General features: G+C 37.3%; 1 protein-coding gene across 12 annotated transcripts in view; it reads right to left on the reverse strand.

The window, feature by feature from the left end:
* USP37 (ubiquitin specific peptidase 37) overlaps positions 1-20,270 on the reverse strand; it is a 119,186-nt gene that overhangs the window by 95,181 nt on the left and 3,735 nt on the right. For 4 of the 12 annotated variants that reach the window (XM_055109111.2, XM_055109114.2, XM_008971944.4 and 1 more), the window contains exons 2-8: positions 17,478-17,618; positions 15,622-15,685; positions 13,290-13,509; positions 7,860-8,031; positions 4,125-4,225; positions 1,230-1,402; positions 520-597 (exon numbers count right to left, since the gene is read on the reverse strand). In XM_055109111.2, the coding sequence (XP_054965086.1) occupies positions 520-597; positions 1,230-1,402; positions 4,125-4,225; positions 7,860-8,031; positions 13,290-13,445 (680 nt within the window). In that variant the 5' untranslated portion in view covers positions 13,446-13,509; positions 15,622-15,685; positions 17,478-17,618. Of the gene's footprint in view, positions 1-519; positions 598-1,229; positions 1,403-4,124; positions 4,226-7,859; positions 8,032-13,289; positions 13,510-15,621; positions 15,686-17,477; positions 17,619-20,270 lie in introns of those variants that run through there. The other 8 variants (XM_055109112.2, XM_003818616.5, XM_055109115.2 and 5 more) reach the window with 4 other exon arrangements.

Here is a 20,270-nt window from a genome sequence, read left to right on the forward strand (position 1 = left end):
CAAAATGAGGACGATGATTACGAGTTGGCAAGCACCCTGGGTTGATCTATTCCCTTTTGTTCAACCCAGAAAACATCTCTGAAAGATTAATGCTACTTGCCTAGAACACATAGGCTCACATCCTTTAACCTCTAGGCTGACTTTTTACATGAGTAAAATGAAAAAGTAAATTTTTTTTTTAATTAAGCATAAAGAAGACAAGAAGGGGTTCACAGTAAAACAGCAGCCAGCAAGAAACATTTGTTTAGAGTTCTTCAGTTCTATTCTCCCACTAAGTACTGCAGATTTAAGAAAAGGCAGGATAAGAGAAATGCAATGAAATGACCAAAGCAATAGCACTGGCTAATTTCCCTCTCTATTGAGCCTACAGTCTACTGTCACCAAACTACTTTACATTCTGCTCTTCCATCTTTGGAATTCTCATAAATTAAAACCATTTCCCCAATCTTCCCCAGTGGTTACAAATACCAATATAAGAAACACTGCTCTAACACTATAAAGGCCCTTAAAGTAACTTACGATGATGAATCATTTTCCTTAGGGTAATCTTCATTCAATTCTGAGCCAGTTGATATCATTCTTTTCCTCTTTTCAGTACTACAGAGAACAAAGAAAAGGTTACTTTTAAAAAGCCACAATTCATATCACAAAAATTCATAAATCAACATACTGAAGGACAGGAAATGGGACTACTATTATCTAATTCTCTACACCATATTTAATTATTATTATTATTATTTTCCAGACAGTCTCGCTCTGTCACCCCAGTCTGAAGTGTAGTGACGTGATCTTGGCTCACCGCAACCTCTGCCTCCCAGGTTCAAGCGATTCTCCTGCCTCAGCCTCCCGAGTAGCTGGGACTATAGGCGTGTGCCACCACACCAGGCTAATTTTTTTGTATTTTTAGTAGAGAAGGGTTTTCACTATGTTAGCCAGGATGGTCTCAATCTCCTGACCTCATGATCCGCCCGCCTCAGTCTCCCAAAGTGTTGGGATTACAGGCGTGAGCTATCACACCTGGCCCATATTTAAATTTATATGCTGTATATTTGTATGCTTAATACATGTCACTGACATAAACTACATATGACAAATACTTGTAATCATTACATCTACCAAAAATGTACTCTATACTTTATTTCTCCTCAAATTACTGGTATTTCTAAAAGGCCTAAAAGACATTTACAAACAGATACAGCTAGTGACTAAGAAAAAGAAGTCTCTCCTACCGATTTTCTAGCAACCCCGATCTAAGAGGTGTTGAAGTAGACGTCAAGGAAGGAATCGTCCGAGCTATTCCACTTCCTGCTACAGTCTTAATCGATCCTCTACCCGGATTACCAAGAACTTTTCGAAATGGAATATCATCTTTAGTTTCCAAACTTCCTCTTTTTGCAGAAGCCTGTAAAAATAAAGTTTGAGATAGTTAAATCTTCAAATTAACTGGAATACTTTTAGAACAGTGATTCTCCAATGGAAAGGTTTAAAAAATACAAATGGAGCCAGGTGCGATGGCTCATGCCTGTAATCCCAGAAAGCGAAGGCGGGAGGATCACTTGAGCTCAATAGTTTGAGGTTATAGTGAGCTACGACTGTACCACTGCAATCTAGCCTAGGCGACAGAGCAAGACCCTATCTCTAAAAAAAGGAAAAAATACAAATGGAGATACATCTCTAGAGATTCTATTCTAGTTGATCTGCGGTAAGGCTCATTCATCAGTTTTGTTGTTGTTGTTGTTGTTGTTGTTTGTTGTTGTTTTTTTAAAAGCACTCCAGGTGATTCTAATGTACAGTCAGTGTGAAAAATTGAGCTTGACACTTATTTTCCTATAGCATTCTTATAAACTTAAAAACTCCACAGCACACCTGGTGAGGGGGCAAGAACACTGCTTTGAATTACTAACCAAAAAAAAAAAAAAAAGACACACAAAGACATGGCTCTAGTGATCAGCATGAGAACTGATCTTTGGAGGAAAAAAAATCTAATTATGATTATGACAAGTTAAGAAAAGGTGACAGTGACATTTGGTTGCCACAACTTAAATGCCAACAAAACAGTCATGACTCTTGAGAGGGTTCTAGTTTGGAGGAATGAAACATATGATAGGGAAAAGGAAGGTGAGATAGAGTTCAATGTGAAGATGAATCAAAGAGTCTACCCTTAAGACATGGCAAGAACACTCAAAGAGAATATGGTAATGTAAGCATTAGTTGAGAAATACAGCTTTACATGAACACTCTGCCAGTTAAGTTTTATATCTCTACATTAAGAGCTATGCGATTTTTCTATGGAAGTTATGTCCCATTACTTTTGTTTTACAGAATTACAATCCTAGGATAGGAAATTTTAAAACTTCTAAGAGCATCTGAATGAATACTTTAAAAAGTTAAACTTATTTTCAAATGAGTGATATATTCTCAAGGTTCACAAATCAAAGTAATATTAAAAGCCACAGACCAATGATAAGTCTCACTATGACCATCCACTCAGTTCTTCCACTTCCCCTTTTCCCACTAATTCTTCCCTTGTTCTGTTATGCAAATACAAATCAATATTTTACTTTTTGTTATACAAACAGTAGCATACTACATGTCCACTGTTTTGCAACTTTTTCAGAATTTTGAATATTATCCCATCCCATAGTAACAAATATATATATTACATATATATATTTAAGACAGAGTCTTACTCTGTCAACCAGGCTGGAGTGCAGTGGCACAATCACTGCTTCCTGCAGCCTTGACTTCCCAGGCTCAGGTGATTCTCCCACCCCAGTCTTCGAAGCAGCTGGGACTACAGGTGCACACCACCATGCCCAGCTAATTTATGTATTTTTTTTGTAGAGACAGGGTTTCACATGTTGCCCAGGCTGGTCTCAAACTCCTGGGCTCAAGGAATCTGCCCACCTCAGCCTCCCAAAGTGCTGGGATTACAGGAGTGAGCCACCACGCCTGGCCGCATAGTAAGAAATATTTTACATCAAAACCTATTATAAATATGTATAAATAAACCAAAATAAAAGTTTGAAAAATCAGTATTTATCCTTAATATGTACAATATTCTCTATTATTTTCTATTCTACTTTTTAAATTTAATGTTAGTTATGACCCACAAAATTGAATTTATGACTCCACTAACGAGAATTACTACTTGTGAAAGCATAAATACTTGCTTCTGCTATATGTGTTAACACTTATGCATTTAAATAATATTTCAACAATTTAAATTCCAAGGAATGTATGAATCTCAAAATAATTATGCTGAGGGAAGCCAGACCCTGCCCTCCCAAAATTACACGCTCATTCCATTTATATAAAACTCCAGAAATTACAACCTAATCTATAGTGGGAGAAAACATATCAGTGGTTGCTTCTGGATAGGGATCAGAGGGAAGGATTACTAAGAAGAATAAGAAATCTCAAGAGTTATGGTTATGTTCACTATGTTGATTATGATGACGATTTTAAGGACATATGTAAGTCAAAATATATCAAATTGTACTTTAAATATACACAACTTACTGCATGTCAATTATATCTCAATAAAAATGTCCCCCCAAAAATCTAACCTATAAAAAGAACCTGACAAAAATGAAATCTTATTCATTGCTTAGTCCAATAAGTGGACTAAGTGATCACCTCTTTGCACAGCCAAAGAGAATTCATAAATTTACGTACAGAAAAGCTTCAAAGTTTCTCTTACTCTATGGTTTGGAATGATACCTAAATGAAATGATACATTTCAGGTATGCAGAAATAACCTTGATAGTCTATGACTATCTTTTTTTTTTTTTTTTTGAGATGGAGTCTTGCTCTGTTGCCCTGGCTGGAGTGCAATGCCATGAGCTCGGCTCACTACAACCTCCACCTCCTGGGTTCAAGCAATTCTCCTGCCTCGGCCTCCTGAGTAGCTAGGATTACAGGTATGTGCCACCACGCCTGGCTAATTTTTGTATTTTTAGTAGAGATGGGGTTTCACCATGTTGGCCAGGCTGATCTCAGACTCCTGACCTCGGGTGATCCACCCGCCTCGGCCTCCCAAGTGCTGGGATTACAGGCGTGAGCCACTGTGCCTGGCCAACTATCATTTTTTTTAAATGCTAAAAAGATTCAAATGAACATACCTGATTGTCTGAGTAAGAAAGCTGCCTGCTGGTTTCCTTCTGTGAGGTCCTGCTGCCCAGAATGGCTCCAAAACTACCAGACCCCTGAGACGGTTTCATGGCTGGTGACCAAAAATATAAATTTTTTTTAAATCCCCAAATCACTCACTTTAACAAAAAGATTTATCATTATTATTTTTATATAATATTGAAGAAATGGACGAAACAGCAGGCAAAAAACAAATCAAAGTGCCTATCAACCAATTCTTTCTGACAGAATATACATCTTATATAAACTAAAATTTAGAGCTAGAATCTGAAGCAAAAAATTAAGTAACACATATACCTGAAAACATTTAATAGAAGGCTAAAATTTACAAAGCAAAAAAAACGCTAGAATAAACATTTGGTAATTATATTAATAACACTATGGAAAAGTCATTGTGTATCACAACATGAACACTGACACTGGATGTCAGAAACAGTGACAGTTGTATCTCCAATAACATATACTCCAAAACATTCTCTACAGGTAAGTTTATCCAGCAGAATAAATGGCTTCTATTCTGAAGAAACTAATGGTAGTTCAAGGAACATTCAAGGTATTGTATAAATATAAATTGACATATACTTTAAAAAATATTTTATACTTTAATTTGGTTAGCCAATTTCCAACTGATGACCATTTGAAATGTTTTAATTTTTCAAAGTTGCAAACAATGCTTAACATCCTTTCACAAATCTTTTTGTAGGAAAAACTCCTTATAATAAGAATTACTGAGCGAACATACAATTTTAAACTAAACTGACATTATTACAGTCCTCAAAAAGAAAAAAAAAAAAAACCTCTATGCTCCTACCAAGTATATGAGAGTATCTTGCTTCCCCTCACACTGCTACCAATGTGGTAGTAGGAATCTGAGTTTGGTGAAGTCGAGAATTTTTTCATGTGTAAGGGCCATCTATTTTGCTTCCTGAATTCTCTATTTGCAGTTTTTGTCAATTTCTCTACTAGTTTTTTTTAATTGATTTGCAAAATAGGTCTTTGTATATTAGCAATATTAACTTTGTCACTCTGGCTACTATTTTCTTCCTTTGTCTTTTGTTCCTTGCCAGAGAGACTGTCTAATTTTTTAACACAAGTTTTCAATCTTTTTCCTTTATTAATTCTAGTTTTTATGTAACACCCAGAAAAGTCTTTTCCATCCAGAGATTATGTTAAAAGTACTTTTTACAATACTTTTATCATTTTTTTTTTACATTCAAATCTTTGGTCACTGGAGATAAGGATCCAAGTGTATTAACTTCCTAAATGGTTAGTTGTCTTGTTTATGGTTAACACTTTATCAAATATTAGTCTTTTGTCCACTGATTTGAAATGCCACGCTTATATTAAATGCTTTATGCTGTTCAAAGTATTTTTATTCATTATTTTGCTCTAGTCTCTGCAAAGTATATAATAACCACCTTTGGGCAGCTAAAGCAACTAAACCTGAGATTAAAATGACTTGCCCAAGATCACAGAATGAATTAAGAGTTAAGCCCACAGCTAGCTATTCTAATAACTCCAATGACTTACTGAGTGCCTAGCATAGGGAAGTCATACTTTTACATTTATGAGCTCTCATTCTTTAAGAAGCCCTGAAATCAAGGTGATACTTTCATGTTAGAGATTAGGAAATTAAAATTCAGTCATTAAGTGACTTACCTAAAACCACACAGAAATAACAGGCAGAGCTAGAATTTCAACCTACATCTATTTATGGCCAAAGCCCATATTTTTTCATTATGCTATGTTGTTCAATATTGGTCCCCAGATAGTATATTGTGCTTTCCACTCCAGTGGATTTGAAGACATGCTTTTCTTACACGTATCAATTGTTAAAACAGTGATTCCATTAATATGGGTAAGATGAAATAAAACTAAAACAGAGATATAAACTAGCCTCTGACATATTCTAAGAATTTTAAATAGTATTCAATTTCTTGATTCTTTTTTTTTTTTTTTTTTTTTTGAGATGGAGTCTCACTCTGTAGCCCAGGCTGGAGTGCAGTGGCGCAATCTCGGCTCACTGTAACCTCTGCCTCCCGGGTTCACGCCATTCTTCTGCCTCAGCCTCCCAAGTAGCTGGGACTACAGGCGCTTGCCACCATGCCTGGCTAATTTTTTGTATTTTTAGTAGAGATGGGGTTTCACCGTGTTAGCCAGGATGGTCTCGATCTCTTGACCTCGTGATCCGCCCACCTCGGCCTCCCAAAGTGCTGGGATTACAGGTGTGAGCAACCGCGCCTGGCCTCAATTTCTTGATTCTAAAATTCAATAGTTTAGTAAATTGATATGCTCCAATTTGGTGGCATGAACATATAATGAGTAGGTACTAAATGGCAAACAATCATAAAAAGCTTTTATTTTACAAGAATACGGTGTCAAATGGAGATACTAATTAAAGGTAGCACTGCTACACCTTCATTTTCTGATGTTTTTAATGTGTCATATTTAAGTTGAAAAAATTCAAGTAAGTTTGTCAACTACAAAATAGAAGTAATAGTAAAATGTTGAAGATGACAGAGCTAAAGACTAACGTGACAGTAGAGAACTCATTTTAAGCAGAGATTTTTTCCTAAAAGGATGGCTGTAGGGCCAGGCAGTGGCTCACGCCTGTAATCCCAGCACTTTGGGAGGCCAAGGAAGGTCAATCGCTTGGGCCCAGGAGTTCGATAACAGCTTGGGCAACAGAGTGGAATCCTGCCACTGTACTTCAACCTGGGTGACAGAGTGAGACACTGTCTCAAAAAAAAGAAAAAGAAAAAGAGAAAAGAAAAGAAAAGAAAAAGTGCCTGTAAATGCATTAAAAGAAAAAAAAAAACCACTATTTTAAATGAAAGGGGTTAGAGGGGGCAGAGGAACCTGATCATACCATGTGATTTTTTTACAGGACTCATTTTCCACAGCAAGAGTAAAACTTCAGAATAATTTTCATATAGATAGGTAAGTGTCTAAGATTTATGCAACAAGGTAACTTTTCCCAACTGTAATTTAAATCCTCCTCCCTGGTGGAGGTTGCAGTGAGCTGAGATCACACCACTGCACTCCAGCCTAGGTGTCAGAGCAAGACTCCATTTCAAAACAAACAAACAAACAAACAAATAAATAAATAAATAATAAAAAATCCTGCTCCTTTGTCTAATCATATTGTTTTGTGGAATCTACATATAAGATCAAGTCATCTGCAAACACAAATAATTTTACTTCTTCCTATCCAATTTGGATGCCTGTTATTTCCTTTTCTTGCCTAATGGCTCTGGCTAAGACTTCTAGTACTATGTTAAATAGAAGTGGCAAGAGCAGGTATTCCTGCCTTGCTAATGATCTTAGAGGAAACATTTCCAGTTTTTCACCAAGTACGATGTTAGCTGTAAGTTGTTGCATATGACCTTTATTACTCTGAGTCGTTTCCTTCTACTCCTAGTTTGTTGAGTGTTTTTATCATGAAAGAGTGTTGGATTTTGTCAATGTTTTCATCTGCAACAATTCAGATGATCATGTGGTTTTCGTCCTTCATTTGTCAAGAATGATGTGTTACACAGATTGATTTTCATATGGTGAACTATCTTTGAATTTCAGGAATAAATCTTATTTGCTCATGGTGTATAATCCTTTTAATGTGCTGATGAATTCAGTTGAATATTGGTCTGTAGTCTAGTCATAGTCTTGTAAAAATACTAACGTTAGACCCTGGGGTGATTAGTACTCACCTGCAGGAAGTCTGTTTTGATGGACTGCATCTAGAAACAACCTCATTTCCTCCGCATCCTTACTTGGTACTTTGTCAATAGACAAGAAGCTGTTATCTTGCAGAGTTAACATTAGGCGGCTTTGTTTCGCTCCACTGGGTCGAAGCACCACATTTTTAATGTTATGACTTAGCTAATCAAGACAAAAGGAAAATTATCATCAAAAATGTATGACAACTAAGTACAACAATCTGTATAATAAATACTAAACTTTATACTTTCCATGTTACATTTATCACTCTTCCCCACAGTAATTTAATTTTTTTCAACCAAAAGAAGTTCCCATTTCTTGATACATTTAAATTAAAGATTTACCTTTTAGGAGATGCAAACACATGCAATAAGCCCTTAATTATACAGAGATCTTGCACCAAGGGTAATAGAGAAGGAAAAATAAAGAATTGTTTTAAAAAAGCCCTTAATGAATGTTGTCAATAGGTTCTTGGTACTAAATGGCAAACAACCATGAAAACTTTTTATTTTATAAGAATATTGTGTCAAATGGAGACATTAATTAAAGGCAGCACTGCTACCCCTTCATTTTCTGATGTTTTTAATGTGTTAAACATTAAGCAAAAGGACATATAGCAGGTCCTCAAATAACATCATTTCCTTCATTATAATGTTGATGAGGAAAAAAACTAGTTTCATTTCTTAGTCACAGTTTTCAAGAACCAACTGATAATATAAAGTGTGGACTTACTCTTCTATTAAAATTAATTTTACGGAACAATCCTAGAACTCTTGATCTCATGGTAGGGAATCCCTTATTTTCAGATATAGTTATAGAGGATAAAAACTACTGAGTTAACACATTTCAGAACCTTGGACGGCACTATCACCAGTTTAGAAAACCAAATGGAAGTAGAAAGCCAGGTGCCATGGCTCATGCCTGTAATCCCAGCACTTTGGGAGGCCGAGGCAGGCAGATCACCTGAGGTCAGGAGTTCAAGACCAGCCTGGCCAACATGGCGAAATCCCATCTCTACTAAAAAGACAAAAAGTAGCCAGGCATAGTGGAGCACACCTGTAGTCCCAACTACTCGGGAGGCTGAGGCAGGAAAATAGCTCGAACCCAGGAAGTGGAGGCTGCAGTGAGTTGAGAGTGTGCCCCTGCACTCCAGCCTGGATGACAGAGCAAAACTTTGTCTCAAAAAAAAAAAAAAAAAAAAAAAAAAAAATTTGGAGTAGAATCTTTGTCTTTTGTTAAACAAAAGTTTGTAAGACATTTGGCAAATTATTTAGGTAGTTTCAATATAAAAGATATTATTCCAAGCAATTAAATAATCCTCAAAAGAATTCCAAACTTTCAAAAACCATCAAAAATAAACCTTTACCAATATAGCACACTTTTTTTTTTCTTTTTTAACTAAGAAAACTCACTTAAGTTTCATTCAAAGATCATATGGACCTGAAAACTCTTAACTTACTTCTCTCTCCACAGAACTGGTTCAATAATTCATCTTAGACTCTACCAGACTTTGGAAATGTGCTATGAAGCGATAACTTTTATTTTCTCTTAAATGGAACTTTTCCAAGGCTAAATTAGTAAATCTTACAGTTTCTTCATTATCTAAATAATTCCTGCCAGTCAGGCAGCCTTATTCTCTAATGTTCTCAGCAGGCATATATAAAAGTTTCTAAACTGCCTTTTACTGAAGACATGCCCTCTGAAAAGCATAAACAAAGAACTAGTAACATACTTCAGAATTTTTTTTAAACTAGAGAAAATTGACTTTTGTTAATTATTAGATAAGAATGAAAAACAATTTTGCCAATTTATATTCAAATTTTAAATTATATATGTATTTTTAGCATCAAAGTGGGTCTTAAAATTATGTCCTTGAGTGGAAATTCTCTAGGAAAACACAATAATTCGTTTTAGATGCTTTTAACTCCAAAATACTTAAATAAGCAGTTTAGCATGCAAAAGGAAAATAGATAACATTAAACGCATTATTTCAGTCAATTTATCACTTTTTTAAAATTAAATATACAAAGCAAAGTTTGTTCATTAACAAAAAAGATGAGAATCTTCTTGAACTTCGACACTTCAACAACTGAAAAGCCCATCCAGCCCCACAATTTCAGTAACTATTCATATGGTAACGACACACAACTCTTTCTCTATCTTAAGCCCAGACCTCTCTGTTGGAGCTCCAGTCCTGTTTACCTTCTGAATGCTTGACACCTCAGATAACTCATCTCTCCTAATCCTCACACCCCAATTCTTCCCCTCTGCTCCGTATCATGGAAGACATAAAAGTGACTGCCATCCACTCAAAAACTTGAGACTCTCCCCAGATAATTTTCTCTCACACCTCCCAAATCTTTAAATCTTCTTGAAATCTCTTCAGATCTATCCTTTCCTCTTCTTGCTTACTCCACTCCCTTTTCCTTACTTTCATTCCTCATCTAAACTCCCATAATAACCTCCTATATGTCCTTCTATTCTCCCACTATCACCTGAATAAAGTCATCTGCCTAGCCCCAAAGAAATGTGAATTTGAGATTCTTGGCTCCTTAGAACTTCTGCTTTCCTTATGACAAACAAGAAACATCAATATCTGGTTCCTACCTAGCTCTTCAGCCTTATTTCTGTTACTCACTCCTCAGTGTCCATATATTTTAAAAATAACTTTCTAGTTCCCTGAGTGCTGATTCACATTTCATGTATTTGTCCACATACAGAAATCACTTCCAGTTTGGCCAGAAAATATACAGAAATCACTTCCAGTTTGGCCAGAAAATTCAGGGTTAAAGAAAAAAAAAAAGACATCACTTCCACCTTTACTATGTTTGGCAAACTTCTATTTATTCTTTGAATCCTCAGAGTGCAAATGGCTTGCTTTCTTGTGTTACCTCAGGATCTTTGTAATGTTTTTACAGCTAAAAATGTATTTGGTTACTCTGGGTTTTTCTGTTTTTTTTTTTTTTTTTTTGAGACGGAGTTTCGCTCTTGTTGCCCAGGCTGGAGTGCAATGGTGAGATTTCAGCTCACTGCAACCTCCGCCTCCCGGATTCAAGCTATTCTCCTGCTTCAGCCTCCCGAGTAGCTGGGAATACAGGTGCCCACTACCGTGCCTGCTAATTTTTGTATTTTTAGTAGAGACAGGTTTTCACCATGTTGGCCAGGCTGGTCTCGAACTCCTGACCTCAGGTGATCTGCCCACCTCAGCCTCCCAAAGTGCTGGGATTACAGACGTGAGCCATCACGCCTGGCCTATTTGGTTACTCTTAAGTTTGAAGGAAATGATGTCTCATTCAGCTCTGTATACTTACCACCCCCTGTCCCCCAACCACCCTGTTTCTTTTTCAGACAGGATCCTGCTTTGTCACCCAGGCTGGAGTGCGGTGGCAGGATCACAGGCTCAAGCCATCTTCCCACCTCAACCTTATAAGTAGCTGGGACTACAGGTACACACCAACATGCTTGGCTATTTGTTTCTGAATTTTTTTTTGTAGAGACAGGGTCTCGCCATGTTGCCCAGGCTGGTCTTGGACTCCTGGACTCAAGCAATCCTCCTGCCTCAGCCTCCCAAAGTGCTGGGATTACAGGCATGAGCCACTGCGCCCAGCCATCCCTTAGCACAATATCCATAGCAGTAACCTGTACATGGTTTTAACAAACGAATGCTGAATGTAAACTGATCTGGAACTGAGATAAAGGCTGAAGTCACAGGTAAAACCGTCATGCTCCTAAAGATCTATATTTGGTTAAACATTTGAATATTTACTCACTGCCAAATTGGGCTGAGGATTGAAAAAAAAAAATGAGCCTGTGTTTGCAAAAAACCCTTTCTTTTGATGAGGCGAACAATTAGCAGATATATGCATGTGACAAACTACTATTTTTCCATCACCACCTCTATCTTATTTAAGACTACCTTTGATACACGAAATCATAGGCAATCTATTTTTACAATTCAAAAGCAGAGACAAATACAAATTTTACCTAAGATCAGGTTCTGAAGCATAAAGTTAAATATTGTTTTTCAATAGAATATTTTAGAATGGATATTACACTTTTGCATAATCTAATTTAAAAATATAATATCTTGGCTGGGTGCGGTGGCTCACGGCTGTAATCCCAGCACTTTGGGAGGCTGAGGCAGGTGGATCACAAGGTCAAGAGATCGAGACCATCCTGGCTAACACGGTGAAACCCCATCTCTACTAAAAATACAAAAAATTAGCTGGGCATGGTGGCAGGCGCCTGTAGTCCCAGCTACTCGAGAGGCTGAGGCAGGAGGATGGTATGAACCCAGGAGGCAGGGTTTGCAGTAAGCCGAGATCACACCACCGCACTCCAGCCTGGGCAACAGAGCGAGACTCCGTCTCAAAAAACAAAACAAAACAAAAAGCAAAAAAACCCCATATATATATATACATACATATATGTATATATACGTATACGTACATATATATGATCTTAAAGTGCAGAAAAACATAAAACATTATGTTCTTAACTTCAACTCATATCAAGATGAGTAACTTGGTTGCATAAGAGAAGCAATAAAGAAGTGAAAACAGGCTGGGCGCAGTGGCTCACACCCGTAATCCCAGCACTTTGGGAGGCCGAGGCGAGCAGATCACGAGGTCAGGAGTTCAAGACCAGCCTGACCAACATGGTGAAACCCTGTCTCTACTAAAAATACAAAAAAAAATTAGCCAGGAGTGGTGGCGCACACCTGTAATCCCAGCTACTCAGGAGGCTGAGGCAGGAGAATCGCTTGAACCCGGGAGGCGGAGGTTGCAATGAGCCGAAATCATGCCACTGCATTCCAGCCTGGGTGACAGAGGAAGACTCTGTCTCAAAAAAAAAAAAAAAAAAAAAAAAAAAAGGTGAAAAGAAAATTAATTTTTGCAGTGAAAATGAAGATTCTTCAAAACTTCACAGTTAGAAGAAAATAGCTATAAAGATAACCTTGAATAATCATCCTTGAATGATTCACACCATGACATTTGGCAGGATTATTCAGGAAGTAGACACTGGCTTTTAGAAGACACTAATAAATTCTGTTAAAAACTAACACTAAATAGTGATGAATCCATCATCATGTATGTTAAGGGGAAAAAAAGGAAGAACTAAAATTATCTTAAAGTGGTTTTAAAAATAGCTTAGATATACAGTATCCGAACTCTTGTCAGCTTCCTCCCACAAGTTTTCTTTTCAATAATGGTGACTACTTCCTGCTTTTATTATATACCAACAACAATACTGATGAATAATTTATAAAACATGTACATAAAAATATTAATGTCCTAGAAATAAGAAGCAAGAAATATTAATCTAGGAGGAGGGCTACTGTGATGTTTACTATGGCACAGAATAGCTATTTACTAAATGATCTGCTTCAAGAGCTATTCCAAATCAATATTTGGTATTACCTGAAATATCCTTGGAATTCCTCCAGTATTGTAGTGAACTACTAGGCTGACTTTATTCTCTTTTTCTACAATTTCAAAGGATCCTTCTTTCCACTTTGTAATCCCAGTCTGCATACTTCGAATTCTGATAGGACCATGTATCTTCAGAGGAGACATATTTTCTTTAAAAATTGCTTCTGGCTAAATTAAAAAGCAAAAATATACCTTCACCTGGCAGGTTCTAAGGAAGAAAAATAAGATAAGTTATAACTTACTAGTAATTAAAGTAATTTCTAACCACCATGCATTTCTTCTGCGCCTTCATTTTCCCTTCTTTGCCATGTGTCCAGTACTGTATTTATTAGTGCCTAAATTCTACATTTTGTATCATTCACAACCATACTGCTACCACTAAAGACATGTCAACAGGAATAAGATCCCATTCTCAAAGTGATTGCCTTCACCATTAAAGTGTTGATTATTCTCTTCCTTCATGAAAGCTAATGGGTCTGGATTTCCAAATATAAGTTAAAAAAAAAAAAAAAAAAGTGTGTTCAGGCCAGGCATGGTGGCTCAGCCTGTAATCCCAAAACTTTGAGAAGTTGAGGTGGGAGGACTGCTTAAGCCTGGGAATTTGAGACCAGCCTGGGCAACATAGGGAGGCTCTATCGCTACAAAAAAACTGAAAAAACATTAGCCAGGCATGGTGATACACGCCTATAGTCTCAGCTTCTAGAGGGGCTTAAGTGGGAGGATCACTTGAGCACAGGAGGTCAAGGCTGCAGTGAGCCATGACTACCCACTGCACTCCCGCCTGGGCAATAGAGTGAAGACACTGTCTCAAAACAAAACAAAACAAAACAATACAAAATTCAGGCCTCTGACTCCATTTCTTAGAATGGAGTTCCTCCCAAAACATCAAAGTATATCACCAAATGCTTCCTTCTAACAGTGAGCAATCTAAGCATATCCGTATGTACAGAAGACATTAAATGAGTAAAAAATTTTAAAAATAACCAAGTTATTTGATCTCCAGAATTACAATATTTGAGGAAATCATTTAATCTCTAGAGAAAACAAACAAAAAACCTCTCTTCCAAAGAACCACCTACCATTTATATTTAAACTACCATTCCTAGAAAGAATCTTTACCAATTTTATCTTTAACAAATACTCAGGTTTCCTGAATGAACTTTTAATACTCAAAAATGGCTGGGTGCTTGTCAGGCAGTATTTGAAAAGTAAAAAGAAAAAATGGCCGGACACAGTGGCTCATGCCTGTAATCCCAGCACTTTGGAAGGATGAGGTGGGCAGACTGCTTGAGCAACACGGCAAAAACCTCATCTCTACAAAAAATACCAAAAAATTAGCCTGGCATGGTCATGTGCTCCTGTAGCCCCAACTACTCCAGAGGCTGAGATGGGAGGATCACCTGAGCCAGGGAGGTCGAGGCTGCAGTGAGCCATGATTGCACCACTCAATTCCAGCCTAGGTGACACTTTGAGTGAGACCCTGTCTCAAAACAAACAAAAAAAAAAACACAAAAAACTTAAACTTACAGCAATAATCGGATGTGTAAAACTCTTCAAATTAGCTTTTGCAAAAGTCAACAAGTAAATAAAATTACAGTTATAGCAAAGAATGTTATCAAATAGTGTGTTACATACATAAATATGCAATCATTTAAAATTGCGAACTCAAATTTTATACTATTTCAAACCTTTAAAAACACTACTTCTAAAGTGGATTCTTGCTTATAATTTACTAAATTAAACACAATTAAACATTACCTTTGCCTAAACAGCTCAACTAGAAAAGCCAGAAAGGCTAGTATATAAAGGAAAATGATGCTAGGTCTAGAAATCAGCAGCCAGCCAGCCCTATCACTTACTAATTTGTAACTTACCTTCTTTAACCATAAGTTTTCTCAACCACAAAATAGGAAGAGCAAATGTTTTAGTGTTGTAGAATGAAATAATACATACTAGGCACTCAGCAGACAGCAGTAATTAATATTAATGGAATTAATGTCTGTTTTCTGAATTTATTCCATGTCCATAATACCTCTTTCTCCAAAGACCTCAATAAATACAATGTTAACAGGAGTCACTAACTCAACTATCTATAGGGGCTAGCAGGTGACAGAAATGACTTAAGCAGGCAAAATTTGAACAATTGCTACCCAATCTAGCCAATTATTACCATGTAGAAATAGCGAACCTAGCATTGCCAGACCATCTAACTTTTCAAGAAAATAAAGACATCCAAACGTTTATGTAAAACTGTCCATTTTTAATTGTTGGCAATGAATTCAAATTTATTTTTAACAGCTACAAATCAAACAAAACTCACCTACAGGCAGGATACAGTTTGGGGGCCCCTAGTTGGAGGTCTCTGGTTACTGTACGGCAAATAACTGAAGATAAAAGAAGATATATGAAAACACTTTCGAGAGTTTAAAGGTGTTAAGTATCCTAAGTACTCTATTATTATTCACTCATCTCATCAAAAATTTTTAAGTGCTTACTATGGGCAGATTTAAATATTAGTATAATGTGCTGGGTAATATGAATTCGTCAAAGTAATAGAGTCCATTAATGTTTATAGAACTGTGTGTTAACATGACATTTGGCTCAAACTAGTAATGCTACAGAGCTACAGAAACTTGGGCCAGCAATGTATATCTGTAATACTTTTTTCTGCAATTATAATTTGTGACTTTATTGCTGGATACATCCTTGAGACTTTTTTCCACTCCGCCACTCAGTGCTACAAAGAATACATCACTCTTCTACTCCAGTTTCCCATGCCAGAAACAGAAGACTTGTCTTTGGCTTCCTTCTTGATAATTATTGGTATTAGATTAGAGATGGAAAGTCAGGAGAATCCCATCAATTCTGCCTCCACAGATCGGGAGCTGTGGCTGACGCCTGTAATCCCAGCACTTTGCGAGGCCGAGGTGGGCAGATCACCTGAGGTCAGGAGTTTGAGACCAGCCTGGCCAACATGGTGAAACCCCATCTCTACCAAAAATACAAAAATTAGCCAGGTGTGGTGGTGTGTGCCTGTAATTCCAGCTACTTGGGAGGCTGAGGCAAAAGAATCGCTGGAATCCGGGAGGCAGAGGCTGCAGTGAGCCGAGATCATACCACTGCACTCCAGCCTGGAGCCAGACTCTGTCTCAGGAAAAAAAAAAAAAAAAAAATTCTACCTCCATACACCTTTCAGACAGCCTTATAATGAATTGCAGATCAAATCATATCCCTCTCTTGCTTTATATCATTCAATAGCTCTCCACTTGTTCTCGCAATAAAATCTAAACTCACTAATGTGACGTAGAGGCCCTTCAGGACTCAGGCCCTGCTTACCTGTCTATTCCCAATAAAACCCCCAAATCCTTCTGAATTACTTATAATTTCCTCAAAAATCTCTATGTTCTCATGCCACTATACCTTTGCATACACAGAGGTCATGTCTAGAGGATTTTTATGTGTTCTCTCCATCCCCAACCCTCCTTAATTTCTTCTCCTGGCTCTAAAATCAAGACTCAATTTAGACATTACCCTCTTTAAAAAGCTTTATATAAAAGATGTAGGACATAAAATTGGCAGAACCAATATAATAAACTTTTTCATAATGCCGCAATTTAGTTCATTACCTGCTTTTGCACTAAATGAATTGACAGCTACATTTGCTCATTCACTATATTATCAGGGCTTGCTCTACTTGGTTAAGAGTAAAAAACTAAGTTTCTTTTTCAGCATGAAGCATGATCCAGTAACAGTTAAACTTCCTATGAACCTAAGACAAAGACAGGGTTTCCTTAAACTCGGTAATGGTAATTGTCTTATTAAAGCAAAAAAATAAGAAGACAAAAGATAATTAAAATGAATTATTCTTTAAATATGTCCAGAGATTCTTTCTCTAAATTTCTTCACAATTATTAAAATTACTGTTCAACTTTGAGCATCACCATGAATGCTCAAAGCAATAATATTAGCAAAAATGTTTCTATGCCCTGTACATTTATTTAAGTGCTCACATTTTAGGTACTGCTTTGAAAACACCCTTAATCAGAGAGCATTCAGTGGTAAATAAAGTATGGCCAAAACACAAAAACTATTACTACAAAACAAACACAAAACTGTCAGTTCCCGCCAGATTGCATGCTCTTTGAAACATATATCCAAAACAAAAACATTACTTACTTTTCAGTGACTTTTACCGAAAAACCCTATGTAATAGCAATTCACCTTTATTCTGATCCTTGTGCCAAAGGCAAAGCACTCTTCTTGGGACACTACTCATATTCTGCAGCTATGCCAGTTCTCCGGAAGCCATCAACTCAGCTAAAGAAAATAAAAATGTGCTTTTTAAAAAGAATCCAATATACAAAATTAATACTTAAAGGAAAGTGGGCTGGGCACGGTGGCTGACGCGAGTAATCCCAGCACTTTGAGAGGTGGAGGCAGGCAGATAACCTGAGGTCGGGAGTTCGAGACCAGCCTGACCAACATGGAGAAACCCCGTCTCTACTAAAAATACAAAATTAGCTGGGCGTGGCAGTGCATGTCTGTAATCCCAGCTACTCGGGAGGCTGAGGCAGGAGAATCGCTTGAACCCAGGAGGTGGAGGCTGCAGTGAGCAGAGATCACGCCATTGCACTCCAGCCTGGGCAACAAGAGCAAAACTCCATCTCAAAAAAAAAAAAGGAAAGTGATCGTTTATACAACAAAGAGTAACTTCTTGGTTATTTAAAAACTACAGATTACCTTAATGAAAATATTTAAAATATGATGCACAACACACAGAGACACACATAAAAGATCAACAGAACTTTAGGAACTTATCTGCTGTGCATAATGAGGGATTACAGGATGAGCCTGCACCTTGTTCAACTTGTATCTTGGTTTATTCATTCTTGCCACATTTTGAAACTAAGAAGTCAGTGAGAAAGAATATGTCCTTTGTTCACTTTATAAACATTGTTACATAATAATGTCTTAAGTCTTAAAACTTCCATAACATGTTGATACTATTTCAAAAGGTGGGTAAACTTGGTGCTTTCACTTTTCTTTCAAAGCTAACATTGTTTCTCAAATTAGGCTTCACTAGGCCTGAACTTTCTCTGAAGTTCTACCCGCACATCTCTCACTGCCTATCTGAATGCTACAACATCAACTTTAAACTCCTTTGTTCATTTAGTAAACAACCATTTATTAAGCTACTCCACTTTCAAGGCACTCTGGTAGGCATATAGATGTGAAGATGATACAGTCCATGCCCTCATTAAGAAGCTCCTAGAGGCCAGGCACGGTGGCTCACACCTGTAATCCCAGCACTTTGGGAGGCAGAGACAGGCAGATCACCTGAGGTCAGGAGTTCGAGACCAGCCTGGCCAATGTGGTCTCGAACACATTGAGACCACAATGTGTTCTCACTAAAAATACAAAATTTAGCTGGGTGTGGTGGCACACACCTGTAGTTCCAGCTACTTGGAAGGCTGAGGCAGGAGAGTCATTTGAACCTGGGAGGCAAAGGTTGCAGGGAGCAGAGATCACACCACTACACTCCATCCAGCCTGGGTGAGGGAGCAAGACTCCGTCTCAAAAGAAAGAAAAAAAAGAAGCTCCCAGACTTCCCTACTTTTGTCCTTCTACCATCATTCAGGCAAGAAATCTTACCATCAGCTTTATCCTCACTCTCATCTACTCAAATCCCAGATTTTCAATAGCTACTACTCTCAGAAACTCATCACTATGCCATCATCCCACCTAGTATTTATTATGCAACCCAACATTTATTATGCAACATTTACTAAGCAGTGCTAAATGCCATACATGCATTATCTCAATTTAATTTTTATAATAATCCTAAGTGATAGGGATATTATCTCTATTTCACAGATGAGGAAACTGAGGTTTAGAGACATTACATAATTTATAAATACAGTCAGTGAGAAACAAAGCTATGTCTAATGCCAGAACCTACATTTTTAACTACAACCACAGTTCATCCTCATCAATGAATTATGGCAACCCCTTCCCTTTCCAGTCTCAGCTCTTGGGGTTTTACCTCCAACAAATCCTTTACATTGTAACATCCTTTCTAAAGAACTACTCTTTTTACCACTTTTCAACTCAACTATGCACTGGGTATCTTCTTAACTTTCTCCCTAAGGTGGGAGTGGGGGGTAGAGGTGGGGCACGGGACAGGGAGGTAACACACAGAACTTGGGTACTCTAACTGTATACTCCAACAAAATAACAAACACTTGTTAAGTGCTAAATGGTTGCTATTGATGCTAGGACCTTCCCAAACTAAATAGCTCATCACTACCTAGAAAATAAAATAAATCCAAATGCTTGTGTTTGGTATTCATACACCTCCATTTTAAATTCCCTATTTTTCAACACGAATCCTGTTCTACACATACAAAAATTATTATATTTTAATATTTTCTTTCTTTTTCATTTGAGACAGAACCTCATTCTGTCACCCAGACTGGAACACAGTGGTGCCATCTTGGCTCACTGCAACCTCCACCTCCTAGGCTGAAGCAATCCTCCCACCTCAGCCTCCCAAGTAGCTAGGACTACAGGCACATGCCACCAAACTCGGCTAATTTTTGTATTTTTTTATAGACATGGGGTTTTGCCATGTTGCCCAGGCTGGTATTGAACTCCGGGGCTCAAGCGATCTGCCCACCTTGGTCTCCCGCAGTGCTGGGATTACTGGCATGAGCCAATGCAGCTGGCCATATATTAATATTTTCTTTGTCATTCACCAACAACTGACTTAAATATGGAATTTTGCTTTATTTATGGAAATCTCATCTTCACTGGTCTTAAAGATTAACCTGTTGTTAAAATATACAAACCACTACTCTGATTTTTGAAGGCTTTCTTTCCTTTAAAAAGATCTATAAAACAAATGGACAAAGGAGAAAAAATTAGTTTTGTTACTGAAAGTGGAAAGCTGACCTAAAGTTTATCTCCAAT

This window comes from Pan paniscus, chromosome 13 (genome assembly GCF_029289425.2).
Source record: "Pan paniscus chromosome 13, NHGRI_mPanPan1-v2.0_pri, whole genome shotgun sequence".
Taxonomy (NCBI): Eukaryota; Metazoa; Chordata; class Mammalia; order Primates; family Hominidae; genus Pan; species Pan paniscus.